This window comes from Balaenoptera musculus, chromosome 5 (assembly GCF_009873245.2).
Source record: "Balaenoptera musculus isolate JJ_BM4_2016_0621 chromosome 5, mBalMus1.pri.v3, whole genome shotgun sequence".
NCBI lineage: Eukaryota > Metazoa > Chordata > Mammalia > Artiodactyla > Balaenopteridae > Balaenoptera > Balaenoptera musculus.
In genome coordinates, this window is record NC_045789.1 from 68,125,370 (window position 1) to 68,141,671 (window position 16,302).

A 16,302-nucleotide genomic window follows, 5' to 3' on the forward strand; every position below is an offset into this window, starting at 1 on the left:
ACTCTTCTTTGCCACAATCAGTTGCCCAGCGAGAATCCGTTTTTAAATGCCCACTGTCATTGTGAGATGGCAGAAATGAGGGGAAGAAGAGCAGTGGGAAAGGAGGAATTCATCCTAGACCTTATCCTGTTGGGACCCATTCCAAGAAGAAAAGAACCAATTGCAAAACAAAGATAACAGTGACAAAATATGGAATTCCAATATACCTGCCAGGTTACCATAAGGATTAAATGAAAAGCACAGATAAAACAGTGAGTATTATTTCATAGGCAGTGGTGGGAACCTAAACCCCGGAGTCAGAATGCCTGAGTTAGAATCTCAGTTCACCACCTATCAGCTGTGTGACCTTGAGAAGGTTAGTTAACCTTTCTGTACCTCAGCTTCCTCATCTGTAAAATGGGGATGATAACAGTACCTACATAACCTACTTCAGAGCGCTGTGGCGAGGATTACATGAGTTAACGCAGGCACGGCAGCTGGAGGAGCCCAAGAATGATCACTGTGTATAAACATGTGTCAGTCCCTCCCCTCCCCATCCCACTTTGTTCCTCTTCTCTCCCCACGCCCCACCTCCTCTAACTTCTCTCTTTCCCCTCACCTCCTTTCCACTCATAAACCCTCCCTGGTGCCTCTTTTCAGCCCTTCCCACGTGGCTCCTGCGCATCCCTCCACCTCGCCCCCCCTTCGCTCTGGCCTATCCAACGCCCATGCTACTGCCAGGCTGTTCCCCCTGCTTGGAAAGCACCCTCCCACCTCACCCCTCAGGCACACACCCATCTTTTTCTTCATGTAATGAAACTTCAAAAGCTAAACCCACATGACAATAGCTAACCCTTCCCTGAAGTCTAATTTTAATGACTCCCTATTTGTTCCCAAAGCACCCTGGGCATCCAAATAACCTTGCCCTGTCCCATACTTCAACTGTCCAGGACCTCTCTGCATCCACCACTAAGCCTGCTGGAAGGAAGCTCCTGAAACACGAGGACCAGGCTCAGTCACGTTGTTACAGCAGCACCCAGCAGCAAGAAAAAAGGTTTGGAGAGTGACTAAGTGAGGGAATGCTTCACTTGCTTCTTTTCTTTCTTATAACCTGTTTTCCTCTCAAGGGTCTCCTTTTAAAGCCTAATGAAGAAATTGTCATTACACAGTAATCATTAGAAAAGTGCCAAGCGTTTCTCTAAATACTTTGTGTTTTATCTAATTTAATCCTCAGGATCACTTTTGATCTTGCCTCCTACTTCTTTCTCTCTGCCCAATCCCCAGCTCCACTCCAAGCACACCAGCCTCTTTGCTGTTCCTCAAATACAGCCTTGCTCCCCTCCTCAGAGTTTCTACGTTTGTGTTCCCTCTCCCTGGAATGCCCCCTCACCTCCGTCAGGTCTTGTCTGACAAGCCTCTCAGTGAGGCCCTCCCTGACCAAGCCTTGTAAAATTACAACGTCCCCTGCTCTGCTCCTCTCCCCCCTGCACACACAGGGGCACCTGTGCACTGCCCTTCCCTGCTTGAGTTTTCTCAAATGAACTGCTCACCATCTGACATACTACATGACTTATCTGCTTATTATCTGCATCTTCCCCCACACTGCAAGGGGAACTTCACGACAGATGAAGAAGACGGCCTGGTACATAGTAGGTGTTCAATAAACACTGTTGACTGACCAACTCCATACCACACAGGAGGTATTTTTTATGCATGAGGAATCTGAAGCTTACACAGAGTAGCTGAGTAATTTATCCACGGTCACACAGCTAACAGAGGCAGAACCCAGAACCAGGGCCCACACTTAACTACTATGCTTTCCTGCCTCTCAACCTGACCCAGATAACAATGAAAAGAAATCGTGGTATCCAAGGAGCAAAACCTAGCATTGTATGCCTTTGGCCCACAGAGAAGCAAGAAAAGCCATCCACCAGAAAATCTTTCAAGGGAACAAGTCATCTAATTCAAGCCCATTCTATGTGGTAAAGTATTAATTACCAGATTTATAATTTATACAGCACTGACAGTTTTTCTTTGGATTTAACAGTTCAGTAAAAAGACAGAGAGAGATTATTACACCTTTTTATACTGTACTATCCCCATGAACAGCAAAATGACAAATCATCAACTAACACAGAGGAGGCCTAAGATGATATATATTAAAGGCCAAAAATTATGGTGGGGGACTTCCCTGGCGGTCCAGGGGTTGAGACTTCACCTTCCAATGCAGGGGGTGCGGGTTCGATCCCTGGTTGGGGAGCTAAGATCCCACACGCCTCTGTGGCCAAAAAATCCAAAACATAAAACAGAAGCAATACTGTAACAAATTCCATAAAGACTTTTAAAAAAAATGGTCCACATCAAAAAAATCTTTAAAAAAAAACTGTGGTGGGAGGTAGAGAAGTACAGACTGAAAGGGGATACAAGGGAACTTTAGGGGGTAATGAAACCATTCTATATCTTAATTATAGTAGTGGTTACACACACACGTATTTATCAAATGGGTACAATTTTACAGAATGTAAATTATACTCGATAAAGTCAATTAAAAAGCAATTAGGACTATTAGATATAATTTTGGCTAAACAAAATAAACATTCTACCAATATTATTTCCATACCTAATACTCTCAAGAATTTTGGGGAGAGGGCGGGGGGACAAAGACAGAATCAGGCAAAGACAGCAGTAAGAGCTCCATATGGTGAGATTGGTGGGGTGACTGATGCGTGCCTCAGAGTCCTGCCTGACCACTGGCAAAGGCAGCTCCCCCTGACACTGCCTGTGTCCCCCCTTTAGCCTTTTGGGTCACCTCGAGCCAGGACTCTTGGACTCTGAACAGAGTCCAACCAGGGTGGAAAGGCAGATCACTGCTCTCCTCCACAAGGGCCTCAGTCAAGTACCAACCCATGACGGGTCTGGATGTTGGATTTGTCCGAATTCTTAGTTGCGAGCATCAGAAACCAACTAGCTATTTGAACAGCGATTTTTTTTTTTTTAAAGGTTATTGGGTAGTTCACAGACTCTCTAGGAAAACCAGAGCACCAAGCACATCAGCTGTACAACCAAAACAATGCCTAAGGGCATGCTGCAGAGTGCACCACCGACACAGCCCGGACCTGCCTGGGCTGTAGCTCCCACGGCCTCTAGAAGCAGCCGTCACCACCGTCCATCGTCTGTAAAAGGCCACCAGGCACTTCCAATTGCTTCCCATGTCTTGCCTTCAGCTTCAGATTCACACCCTGGTGTGGCTGTATCTGGGCAGCTCTGCCTTTGAGGGTAAGAATTCCCCAATCAGAGGAAGAGCCTGGGCCCCGACGACTGGCAAAGGCCATCACGGACACAGACGGATGACACACCGTCTCTGCAAGTACTACTGATACAGCCAGCAAGTAATGAAAGGTTTTCAAAAAATATTCACGAGGAAAAAATCCTCAAAGATGGAACTAAAAAAAATCATACCCAGAGGTAATGTTATTTGGGGTGGGTGGGGATCTTTTTCTGCATCATTTAGTGTTTTACTCAATATATTAATTAGTAATTTCAAAAACTACAAGCCTACCTTCCTAGATTGAAAATAACTCATTAAAGGTATCTCCTGATTAAAAGAAAAACAATTAAAATCTAAAGTAGCAGATACTTTGTCTACTAGAATACTGAACATGATAGAAAAAAAGATCCTTAGATCTGAAACAGTCATGCAACGATTGCTAAAATATATGATTCTATTTAAAATGTATTTCAATACTTTTTCTATTTAAAACATAAGCCACAAATTATAGCCTCTTTTATAGCCACAAATATTTTTAAATGTACATTCTGCTTAAAAGAATAACTCTCAAGAGGTACTTCTCCTAACTTGAATCTCAGAATAAGAAAAAAGAATAAGCTGTGAAAAACTATTAACTCTAATTTAAGCTGACCACCTATGAAGAGATGTTAGCATTAATGTCAGAGGCTCAGAAACTTCACCTCCAACTAACATAGTTCACTTTCTAAAGAAAGCAAGCCTTTAGTGAGCTCAATGTATTGTTAACATTAAGAAATAAGCCCTTTGGACCAGAATCTGGTCATGAAACAAGAAGAGGGGAAAAACAGACACATCCAGGCCGTCCAAGCCCTGCCCAAGCCTTCCCCACCTGGGCAGCCTGTTACACACCAGGTCAGAAGCAGACGCGTGTACTGTCACACGCACGCTCGCTCTCGGCCCCTCAGCATATCACCAGCACTCCGCTCCCTCCGAGAACTGCTCCATGCCACAGACATTCTTCAAAACTGGTATCTGCATGTATTTAAACATATATATTACTTAAATTGGTTTGCATAGGACAACTTGGTCAAAAGAGGGCATAGAATGAATAAGCGGAAGTTTGTATGCCTGGAAGAAAAATCTAAAGACAATGAAAGACACCTCGGAAACATGCAGGATAGCAGGAGGAAACATTAAAATTTTCCAGATAATTCACTAACTGCTCAAGAGTTGACCATTTAAGTTCAATTTATTACATATTTGAGGTCCTAAGCGAGGCATTCTGCTGGACCATAAAGTGGTGACTAAGTAAGATACAGTCCCAGATCTCAGGGGGTGTATCATCTAATTGGGGGGGGGGGGACAAATAAGTAAACAAGCAGCTACTGTTAAATAAGATAAAACTGAGAATAGAAGTAAACAGTCTTTGGAGATTCAATGGAAGGAGAGAGCCTTCGAGAGAGGGAACAAGGAACACAGAACTTCCACAGAAGTAGCACTGAAGGCAGTGGGGAGGGAGCAGTGCTGGGGGAATTCAAAACTGAGCTTAAACTACAGAACAGCTTCAACCCCAGCTTCTGAGGAGTCTATTTCAGTAAGCAACTAGGAGACTCTGAGGTTTTGGGGTAGGGGGATCATAAGGACAAAGATATGCAACTGGTGATGGAGAGGATAAAAAGGAGGCTGAGCCTGGCAAAAGGAGTACTGGTTATTACAATATAAGAAAGAATGGATCAGACCTAGGACAATGGCAATAGGTATGGAAAAGAAAGGACAGGCATGGGAAGAGATACAGCCTCTCTCTCGCTACTGACCAGGGAAAGAGAGGATGAGGAATGTCTAAGCTTCCAGCTTGGGTTATTAAATGAACTGCAGTTTCATTAACCAAATGAATAAAATTAATTGGTCTTGTTTTCCTCTTTATTTTGGCTACTAGGAAGCTCAGAGCCAAATATATGGCCCATTTCTAACATACGGCAAGCATTTATGTGTAGCCTGTAAATCTATATTTTCTTTCTCTCGACAGAATTTTATCTATATTTAGTAAGTCACCTCTATTTTAGAATGAAACAGAAAATAAATCAACAGGTAAAAAAAACTGAGTCCAAGCCAGAGACAATTGGACAAAGTAGCTGATTCAGGGAAATAACTGCAGGCTACCAACCCAGAGCACTCTCCTCACCCTTCTTCCACCCTAGCAAAGTCCACATCCCACAAGAGAAGCTGAAAATGCCAGACTTTCACTTTCTCCACCTCCCTCACAACTAGCAGTGGCAGGAGGTCAATTCTACCCAGTGAGACTAAAGGGGAAGTCGCCAAGGTGAGAAAAAAACTCCACTCTGTTAGGAGGGAACTGTAAGGAAGTATGTTCCTTCCCTCCTTTTATTACAAAGGCATGATGTCTGGTGCTGCAGCAACCATATTGCAAACATGAGGCAATGAGCCTGAGGCTCTTGATAAACCAAATACTAAGAAGAAAGGAAAAAAGTATACAAAGAGCCTAGATTCTTAAGACATCATTAGGACTCTGCACCAGCCTTAGAACCATCTATCGCTAAACTTCTTGCTAACAATAATAAGTTCTACTACTTAAGCCATTTTTGATTGAGTATTGTTATTTGCCAGAGGCATCCTAACTGATACAACAAAAGTCATCATGAGGTCAGTTTCTGAAACCATGATTTTTACACTGCTGACTAAGCAAGACTGTTATTATTGAGATGAGAAAAATGCAAGCATATATTATTGTCAGGAAGCAAGCAATAAGCTAATAAGAGCTTCTGGGAGCAGTTAAAGATGAAAAGAGAAAAGGATATAATGATAAATAACATTTGAAAAAAATGTGATCAAGTGTTAATAGGGGTAATTCTTGGAGGTAAGAACTGAGGAAGGAAAGAGTAAAAGTACAGAAATCCTCTGAAGTGGAGAAAATGAGGGGCTTTCTTTCCTGGCAACGTTATTGACAAGATAACCTGAAAATCCTTACCAGTACAGATCCTCCTCCACTTACCCTGAGTTAAGACCACTGCAAACTGAAAATATCCTAGGTCGAAAATGCATTTAATATGCCTAACCTACAGATAACCGCTTAGCCTACCCTATCTTAAACATGATCAGAACTCTTATTACCTTAGCATATACTTGGGTAAAATCATCTCACTCAAAGCCTATTTTATAATAAAATGTTGAATACCTCAGGTAATTTATTGAAAACTGTATTGAAAGTGAAAAACAGGAGGGTTGTCTGGGTACAAAATGGTAATAAGCGTATTGTGTCTGACTGGGAGCTGCTGTGTCTGACTGGACGCCGCTTGCTGCCCAGCATCAAGAGAGTATCATACATCACCAGTCTGGGAAAAGATCAAAATCCAAAATTCGAGGTACAGCTTTTATCAAATGCATATTGCTTTAGCACCATTGTAAAGTCGAACCATCATTAAGTTGGAACCATCTGTTTAAAACAGTCAAAAAATTTTGTTCGTAAGAAAACACAGAACCTCCCCAAAGGCCAAAAATCAAAGAGGAACCTAAAAACCAGAGCAGAAAGTATAAGGTGATTATGTACAGGAACCCAGGTTTTGGGGGCTGGGGGAGAGGGAGTGTCATGTGTGTGTATAGGGCACCTGCCCTTTGGGATGAAATTGAAAAAAAAGAAAAGGGAAAAAAATGACTAGCCTAATATTTTCTTTAAAAACACCATCTTGTACAGCTCTTGTTTTCAACCTCATACACTTCACCCTTTACAAGAGCAAATTCCAGTGATACATGCACATTAAAACAAACAAACATGACCATGTTACATATTACAAAGGATTTCCTAGGTATTTCACCATAAGCTTAAGTAAAATATAAAATAGATATAAATCTTTTCCTGATAAAATCACACAAGTACTCAAGTTCAGTTTATTTGTAACCATACCAGACAGTTTCCAAATCTTTGGACTTCTTGGTAAAATTTTTATCATTAGGGTCATCATAATACTCTTCTAGTGACCATGCTACCAACAGTTTCAAAATACCCTATATAACACATAAAAATACTCTGTCATCTCTGAGTTAATCATTACAGGTTTTGGAGTCATCGCATATAAATGGTAAAGAAAACTGGCAAAGGATGTGATGTTTGGAGAGTCTACAGTCTAAATGGATGGTTTCTGATATTAAAGAACAGAAACGAAAAAACATGGAAACCTCTTAAGGTCCTGCACTGAGTTTACCTTCCTCTAGTCTCATTTGCTTCCCACGCTTCTTTGAAAACTGAAGACATCAAATATTCCCTTCGCTCATCTTCACATTTTCAGGCTGGCTTAAATGAACAGGACCACGTCCACCCTCAATTCCATTAAGCCGCCTCCAACAGTCAATTCATTTCAAGACCATCTTTTTTCCAAAAGTTCCCTTATCCTTTGGCAATCTAAACAGCCCAAGAACTACAAACACATAATTTATACTATCTTCACAAGGTTTACATGTGTCTCCATTGCATTCCCAGATTTGTCTAAGACGGAACATTTTAACCTAGTGTTTATATACACTGGATGCCACAAATATACACCACCCTAAGCGCTGCTTTAGATTGTGTTGCATCTTGAATGTTTTTCCACAACCTACGTACTAGATGGTTCAAAACCAAGCATTTATTCTACAAGTAAGGCCACCAAACGCAGAGGGAAACAGTCAACTCGGGGATCAAGACCCTAAGTACGAAAGGACTGCGTCTGGCTTGGTTCTCCCCCAGCCGCTGACACAGCGAGAAGGTCCCAGGGGACAGGAGCACCGCCCTAGAGCGCGCTCGGGTCCGCGAGGAATAAAGCACGAGTTGGCAGAGCTGGGAAGCTCCGAGGGGCGCGCTGCATTCTGGGACTCGTTTCCACAGTTACCCACGTGCATCCAACCCAACCGCGGCCCGGACTACAAGTCCCAGAAATCCGCAGGACTGCTTTTCCCCTTTCCGCGGGACTGCCTTTCCCCTCACACCCGGCGACTGGAGCCAGACCCTAAAGGAAACCCCTAAAACGCCTTCTCCGCAAGGCTGGGAGAGGTCGCGCCCCGCGGGCGCTGCGCGGGGCCTGTGGTCCGGCCCTCCCGGCAGGGAAGCGGGTCCCGAGCCACCAGCCTCCACACCTGACGACCAGAAATTAGACAACTGCGTCACAGACTGCCAAATCCACGGACCGCCAGGGACCACCCTCCGCCCCACGCTCCTGGCCTCCACGGCCCGACCCCTCCGGCTCCCGCCACGGAAAACCCGCAGCCCGCTCCCCTGCCCCGCCTCCCACTCCCGCAGCCAGAGCCCGCGCCAGCGCTGACCTCGCTTCCCGCCGCTCGGGGGAAACCGCGGCCAGCGCCAACCTCTGGGCACCTCCCCCGCCCCCTCCACCTCAGCCCCGCCTCCTCCTCTCTAAGCACCCCAAACCTCAGAGCTCCCCCTCAAGGAACCCGGCCCTAATCCGGGGGAGGATACACCTCCCCCAAACGCGTAGTCTGACACCTTCCCCCACAGCCCCACGCGGACCGAATCTGGACAAGACAGTTTTACCCCTGCCCCGGCCCCTCCCAACCTCCCTTCCCTCCCAACCAGCTCTTCACCCCCACTGCACCTCCTCTACCCCTACCTCCATCCCGTCACCCCAAACCCTCCCCACCTTCTTCCTCTCCACTCCCAATTACCCTATCTTCCCAACACCTGCTCCATCCTATTACCCCGACGTCTGCCTCCTCTCACCACTCCCAGTTACCCCTCCACGCTTCCTAAGGCCCTCCCGCCCGCCGGACTCCCCAACTATCCCATCACACCTCAATCCCTCCCACCATTCGCTTTCCCATTACATCAGCCCTCATCTCCTCGCCCGCCCTCTTGCCCCGCACGGCCGCTGCCCCCAATCCCCCACCCCATTGTTTCCCCCCCCACCCCCACCTTCCAGCCCTTCTTCCCATTGTCCCCGCCCCCGCGCTCCCCTAGCACTCACCCGCCTTTCTCACGGAGCCGCCCGCACCGCTCGGCCCCTAGGAAATCCTCACCCCTGCGCCCCGCTCGCTCGCTCTCTCTCTCTCCCCCGCCGCCGGTGCCAACCCCCAGCCCTGCTCGCTAGCGCCCGCCGCCGCCTCCACCTCCATTCACCCGGGACACTCTGGTCCCGGCCCTTCATCGCACGTCCCGCCCCCCCTTCCCCCAACACTGAAATGGAGCCAGTCCCCACCCCCCTCACCTCCGCCCTCCCCCGACAGGCCGGCCCCTTCCCCCCACGCCCGCCCCCGCCCCGCGCCGCCCGCAGCGTCACCGCCCGCCCCGGCCCCGGGAGGGGAAGGGGTGGCTCCCGGGCAGGGGCTCCCGGTGCGTTTTGGGACAGGAGGCGCAGAGCGGGGACTGTGGGAGATAAGCGGAGAGTGTTGGCAGCCGCCCGGTCCCGGCCGGCTAGCTCTCTGTTACTCACTGACAGCGGCGGCATCCGAGTGCATTTTCGGGTAGCTCACACCGCGATCGCCGCCCAGGCTCCCGCGCTCGCCTCGCGGTCCCCCCACCGGCTCGCCGCACCTCGGCTGGGAGCTGAGGACCCGCCGCCAGGCACTCCCGGCCCGCCCACCTCTCCTCCTCCACTGGCTGAACCTTGACTGAGCGACCGCCCCTCCTCATCTCTCATTTGACAAAAGGAGTGCGGAGAGCGCCGGTCTGGAGCTGGCAAAGAGGCCCCGCCCCCCGAGGTCCAATGCGATTGGCCCCGACGCCTCATTCCCTAACGCCCCTGGCGGAGGCCACGTTCTGGGAGAGCAGGTTGGCCCCGACCACTGTCACTCAGCCCCGGGGGTCCGAAAGCGCGTGTAGGGGCGAGGCTGGGGAATTGGTCCACCTTGACCCTGAAGCCCCGCCCTGTGGCGGGCGGGATTGGTGGAGCTGTAGACCAACCGAGAAAGACGGGTCGGCGTCTGAAACAAAGCATGCGAAGTGTTTCCCGAAGAACCGAGAAGGGGAAGAGCAGTTGGGGCGGCTTGCATCCCGCTGCACAGAGTAGGGGAATCAGCTCTTCCCTCGCGCCTGGCGCGACGCGTCGGAGTCTCCTGCTTGTCTCCACGCCTCCGAGCGGCTCTCTGCAGGAGCCCAGTCCGCACCGAACTTGGACTGGGACTTATCTTGCTAGCCGTTTCGTACAGCTAGAAACTGGATAAAGCATCGCCGCGTCTTCATTTCCAGCAGACCCTCTGGTGAGGAACAAATTCTTTCTTGTACAACAGTCCGTCTTCTCCTCGTTTTCGAAATGCACTTCTTTTCCAGAGACAGCACATTTCTTCCTCCTTCATGACAAATGGGCTGTTCTAAAGGCTTCGAATGCTGCATTGTCGGTGATACACAATGTGCGCCCCCCAGACCGCGTGCAGGAAACCCAGGGCCACCCTCTGAGCTTCGGGCTCAGTCTGGCATGTCGGCGAGTCCAGGGGCCAAGTTACCAGCCCTCAATGGACAATTAGCGTAAGCGCATACGTCAGTAACGCCAAGAAACTGTCCAGAAAACAAAACTGGCTGTTATTTGGCAGAGGAAGGCGTTAATTTAGGTGACTTCTGACCATTTGAGTTTCAGAAGTCAAGAATTCGCACCATTTTCATGAGTTCCGACCAGTTTTTCTTAAGGCTTTCAAACCAACTCATCACACTCAACCATATTATTGTAGCGGAATGATATTTTGAGATATTAACGGAGGACTGCCCCCGTCCTATCCCAGCCACAACACACAAACACCGCTTCTCTATATGCAGAAGCCCTGCGCCATCCTGCAGCGGAGCCAATCCACCCTCCTGCTTCAGAGATGGATGACACTAAGAACGACCGGTAACAAAACAGTCGTTTTTGTTTTAGACTTATACAGCCAAGGCGTTTGAGTTTCAGGGTTCTGAAATTTAAGTTTCAAATCAGGGCATAAATATTACGGCTAAAAGCAACATATTTGAAGGAACAAGATGAAACCAGTTCCTCTGTCCCACACCACTCCCCTTGTAATATACTCCATCCCTCTTAATCCCTAATGTCTCATTAATAAGTTATATCCTTATAATTTTATATCTATCATGTTTCTGTCATTCAAACACTTATGGATCACTTCATCTAATCATAGATTCTCAGAATTGAACCTGATTTATCCACTTCAGGTTCAGTTCAGACAAGACAAAAGACTCATTTCATCATTGGTGACCTTTAACCTGACAGAGCATCAGCTGGGCCCTGCAGAGGTGGGTAGGTACCTCTGGACTCTGAAATACTTGCCTATTTCAATGATATTGCAGTAGGTGCAGTATGCTGTAGGGTGGCTCATTCACAGAATCAGAAGAGACTTTACATCACGACACTAGGATGTCTGGCACCATACCTAAGGCTAGGAATAGGAACTAAAATGTCAAATCATGTCTTAAACATCTTGGAAAGATGATGAAAAAGATGAAAAAGATGGCACTTTTGACAACATCTATCTGCATGTCCAGATCAGCAATGAGTCTGCAATTGACTTCTACAGAAAGTTTGGCTTTGAGATTATTGAGACGAAGAAGAACTACTATAAGAGGATAGAGCCCGCTGATGCTCATGTGCTGCAGAAAAACCTCAAAGTCCCTTCCGGCCAGAACGCAGATGTGCAAAAGATAGATAACTGAACAAATTACAGATGAACTTTCTTGCACTTGCTTGTCGCCAAATAAAAGAGAGGCCCACTGATTCCCCCCACCACCCCTTACTTTTGAAAAAAAAATTAGATCTTTTGGGGCAGATCTAATTGTCAGCATGTCTGTCCTTAGTCTGAGCAGAAAAACTGCTCCTGCATTCTTTACCCCATTTGTGTTTTCAACCTATTCTACATCTAGGAAACATTTATAGTTTATACAAGTTTATAATATTTTGTATATGTAATATTTGTATGGCATTTTACTGCTTATCATGGTACTTCAAGGGCTGAGACACATTATTTTGCACAGAAATGGACTTGTTTCTTGAGACCTCCAAATTAAAATAAGGCCACAATTAATTTTAGGTAGTCATTTGCTATATTGATTTATTTGCAGCAAACTGTATAATAATGTATATAATGGTTAATCTACATGAGGTACCTGCCAGCTGTTTTGCCCCAGCACCCAACACTCCTCTGGCACATGCGGTCCATAAAAATTTATAGAATATACAACCTTTGTTATTTTCCAGCATCACTTTCAGGGTCAGTATGATTATTTTCAAAGAAAAAAAACCGACGTAGAAAGTAATTTACTCAGATCTTTCTAGTGAGTCGGCTATAGCCTGAGGATTGAGAGGCAAAGCTCATAGTCTGCTAAGCCTCCCTGCCCCACATGTGTTATGAGTAATAAAACAGGTATAATTAAATGACTGCATAATATTCTGCAAATATTACCCTGTCATTTTAATAATCTATAAGATTATAAACCTTTGAGGGTAGGAAGCTTGTTGTATTTATCTTTATGTCCCTAGCACCTAGTACAGTGCTTTCAAATAGTAGGCACTAGTTAACTCTTCCTCAAAGTGAACTGAATGTTGACTGTAAGGTGTAATTTTAGATCTCAAAGGAACTTTGGAGATTATCAAATCCAACTTCCTCATTTTAGGAATATGAAACTTGAGGTCCAAAAGAGCTAAACATGTAGTCGAAGTCACTCAGCTAGTTAATAGCAAAGCATTAATTAAACTCAAGTATCCCAACTCCTAGACCAGGTCTTTCCCCTGCACTGCACTGTCCAATTAGCAAGGCTTCAAATTCCAAAGGTGGGTAGACAACTCTCCCTTTCCATTTGAAAGTTATTATATCAATCTACTTCAAATTCTGTACTTCAGAGCTGGAATATTGCCTTCTTTTTTATGAAGTTCAGTACGGAATTTTTTTAATATATAATACATTTCTATTTTTTCTCATTGGTAGCATTCCCAAATCACTCGATCCCTGTGGGGATGTCTACTGAGATAATAATGTTATGCTTCTGTGCATTTATATTCATATCCTTGGAGAAAAAAGTTAATAATTGTCTTGGGACTGTGGTGGGTAGAGATATTTGGGAATGCAGTCTCTATGCCATTTTGCTTCACCCAGTTGCTGCTTTAAGGTAATATTAAAGCAAGTTACTCTGTGTCAACTGATACCTAATTTAATTGGAATCTTTCCATATTATTTGTTGCCCAACATTAATTTTAATCATATATGTTTAAATACCTTAAGCCTAGATTGAAATTTGATATGGAAGAGTCTAGTGAGAAAGAATAGCAGTGCTCTTTAATAGCATTTTAGAACTTTTCCCCAAATTCCACAAATTCCATTATAGCTTGCTTTTCCTGCATGTATTAGGGTTGGGGTTACAGAATGGAGAATGGCATAGTCCTTAAGACTGAAATAAAGTTGGGCCTGCTCAGACAAATAGATAAATGTGCCCCGTGGAGATTTGAAGAGAATGAGAAAACAAACTGCAGGAAGGAATTAATTCAGCCTCAGATTACAGTGAGAGAGTGTGTAGAACTCCACTAGTTACAAAAAGTCCAGCTAAGTGGGTTTCCAGGATATGAGGGGTGGGGGGAGGAGTAAATATATCCATAGAGATCAGGATGGTTTATTTCTCCAAACTCATAACCAACTGACAATTTGCTGACCCAAAGGATGATGGCTTTTTTTAGTGTTTCCGGTGTGATAAGCTCTACTCTTACAGTGCTTTGCTTGTTAATTATTCCACCTAACTTCACAACACCCCCAATGGAGTACTGATATTATCCTCAAATTACAGATAAGTTAACTGAGGCTTAGAGAACTTCAATAACTTGCCACTCAGCTAGTAAGTAATAGTGCCCCTAAGTAGCCAAACTCCCTGTGTTATAGTGTTCTCTTGCTGGGCTTCAGTTCTCACTCTTCGTAATCAGGTTAATATATGCCCTACATACGTGAGAGATTTATTTATAAGGATATAATAATATGGATATGAATGTGCTTTTAAAAGACAGTGTGTGAAACCTGACCTTTTTCTGGAGTTGAATTATCTAGCCACTCAAGCTGCCTTTGTAGATATATATTATGAAAAATATGAGTCAGAAAGATTATTTCCAGGTTACTACACCTTTCTTATCTATTTTATCCTTTTGATCTTATTTCAGAAGCAGCTGTCTACTTCATGGTATATTATTATTGAGGTTATTTATCCAGAGTATCTAATGAGGTCCTACTAAATGTAATAAATATATATCAGTGAAAGGGGGCAGCCTCTTCAGCCTACTGGAATTAACCTTTTAACCATTAAGGCCTGTGTTATTGGGAACCAGTTTCAGCTCTTAATTTAATTACATATGTCACTATAACATATGTTGCTTTTCACATATATACATAGAACAGTTTTGCAAATAGCTACTTGCCAGATGCTACTAGGGTAATAAAAATGTTGGTTTCATTTCTCAACACCTGCATATAGTCAGGTCCCAATTATCAGGTTAAAGGAAAAAGCATAGAAGTAGACATTTTCCTCATTGTTACCAAAAAGGACAATCTCTGCTCTTACACTAGAGGTCAGAACACTGACTATTAAACACAAACAAGTAACAGTCACTACTGGTTACTTCGTAAAATTGATATGCTTCTGTCATGTGGGCTTATAATGCACATTCAAGAAACTTCCATTTTTTTCATCTGCCTCCACTGGGGCTATAACGTGTGTCCCAGTATAAAAAAAACTTAATAGATGGAACTTTCTGGAACCACCTCTACACTGGACATTTTTTAGCCTTCGAGCACTTATGCCATTTTTTTCTGAAGCAGAATTTAGGCTTTCTGGAGCCAGATGGCCTGGATTAAAATCGTATTGGTTCCTCATCAACAAAATAGTGAAAATAGTAGGACCTACTTCATAGGAATGTTGTGAGGATTAAATGAATGAGTAAATACAAGTAAAGCTCTTAAAAGTACCTGGCACATAGTAATGCTCAGTAAATGATAGCTGCTGTGGTCGGTGTGACACTCTCCGGGACTCAGCACATTCTGGAATATACTCTTCCCCCTCACAGCCAGCTTGTCATCCCAAATCTGTCTTTTCCTCTGAGCTAGTCCCTGACTCCGCAGTCACTATGTTCTATTAGCTGGGCTTCTTTCCTCCCTTCTAGAGTTTATGGTGAACGTTGAATTAGCATACAAGAGCGTCCTTCACTAGGACATGCCACCAGTGTGAAATTAGTCTAGTTTGGAACCGACATGTGAGACTTTACACAGTAAAGAAAAAAAATGAGTACCCAATATCAATGCCCGCCATTCAAACTCTTTAAAAACTTGCTTAATGAAAATTGATTGATACTGGAAGTTCAAATGGATATAAGAAATTCCTGCGACTATAGAAAGATGGTACCCCAAACGAGTAAACAGATCGTAATAAATGACAGGGGATTCTACCTGAATAGAGACACATATTGTGTTCCCATAATGAATAATTTCTCTTCCTTGTACTTTGATGTAATACTACATTTCCCTGAAAGCCACAGTTACTGGTATAAAAGATTTTAAATCTGCTATACTAGAGACAAAGGCAAAATGTCTTTAAGTATTACCCTTGGGCCATCCTGAATTAAGACTGAAGACCTACCTACACTTAAACCCTTGAACCGGCATTAAACTTGTCTGGGCCTCAGTTCCTTCATCTATAAAAAAAAATGGGAATAATACCTTCAAGGGATAAATAAGATAAAATATATAAAAGCATTTATAAAAGTAGGAGGGGAGCAGGAATGACTGCTTGAGCACCAATTATGTGATGGCATCACATATTTCTGTGTGAACCTAATGCAATCTTGTGAGATGCAATAGGCTAATTTTTATGCTTGGGACTATTTCGGGTAAAAATGAGTCTGTATGTTTAAATATCTAGAAGATCCTAGTTTCTTCCTTTATGAAGCAGCCATCTTGGGGATCTCTCAGAAAGAGAATTTGAAAAATTGAAAGAATTTTTCAATTACACTGAGATTTGACATCAGTGTTTCAATTTCGATTTCATTTAGCAATGATTTTTTTTTTTTTTTTTTTTGCCTATCCTAGATGTAGAGAAAGTTTCATTTATTTTTGAAACTATTTCT

General features: G+C 44.3%; 1 protein-coding gene across 9 annotated transcripts in view; it reads right to left on the bottom strand.

Moving 5' to 3' along the window:
* The window catches only part of DCUN1D4 (defective in cullin neddylation 1 domain containing 4), an 81,599-nt gene that overhangs the window by 58,349 nt on the left and 6,948 nt on the right, over nt 1-16,302 (bottom strand). For 3 of the 9 annotated variants that reach the window (XM_036852853.1, XM_036852855.1, XM_036852852.1), the window contains exons 1-2: nt 9,661-9,775; nt 4,136-4,258 (exon numbers count right to left, since the gene is read on the bottom strand). The exons of 1 other annotated variant lie outside the window; for it this stretch is intronic. Coding sequence is in view for 3 of the 8 variants with exons in the window: in XM_036852850.1 (XP_036708745.1) it covers nt 9,661-9,685 (25 nt within the window). In the remaining 5 variants the exon portion in view is untranslated. Of the gene's footprint in view, nt 1-4,135; nt 4,259-9,195; nt 9,355-9,660; nt 9,795-16,302 lie in introns of those variants that run through there. 5 more of the 9 variants (XM_036852850.1, XM_036852849.1, XM_036852847.1 and 2 more) reach the window with 3 other exon arrangements.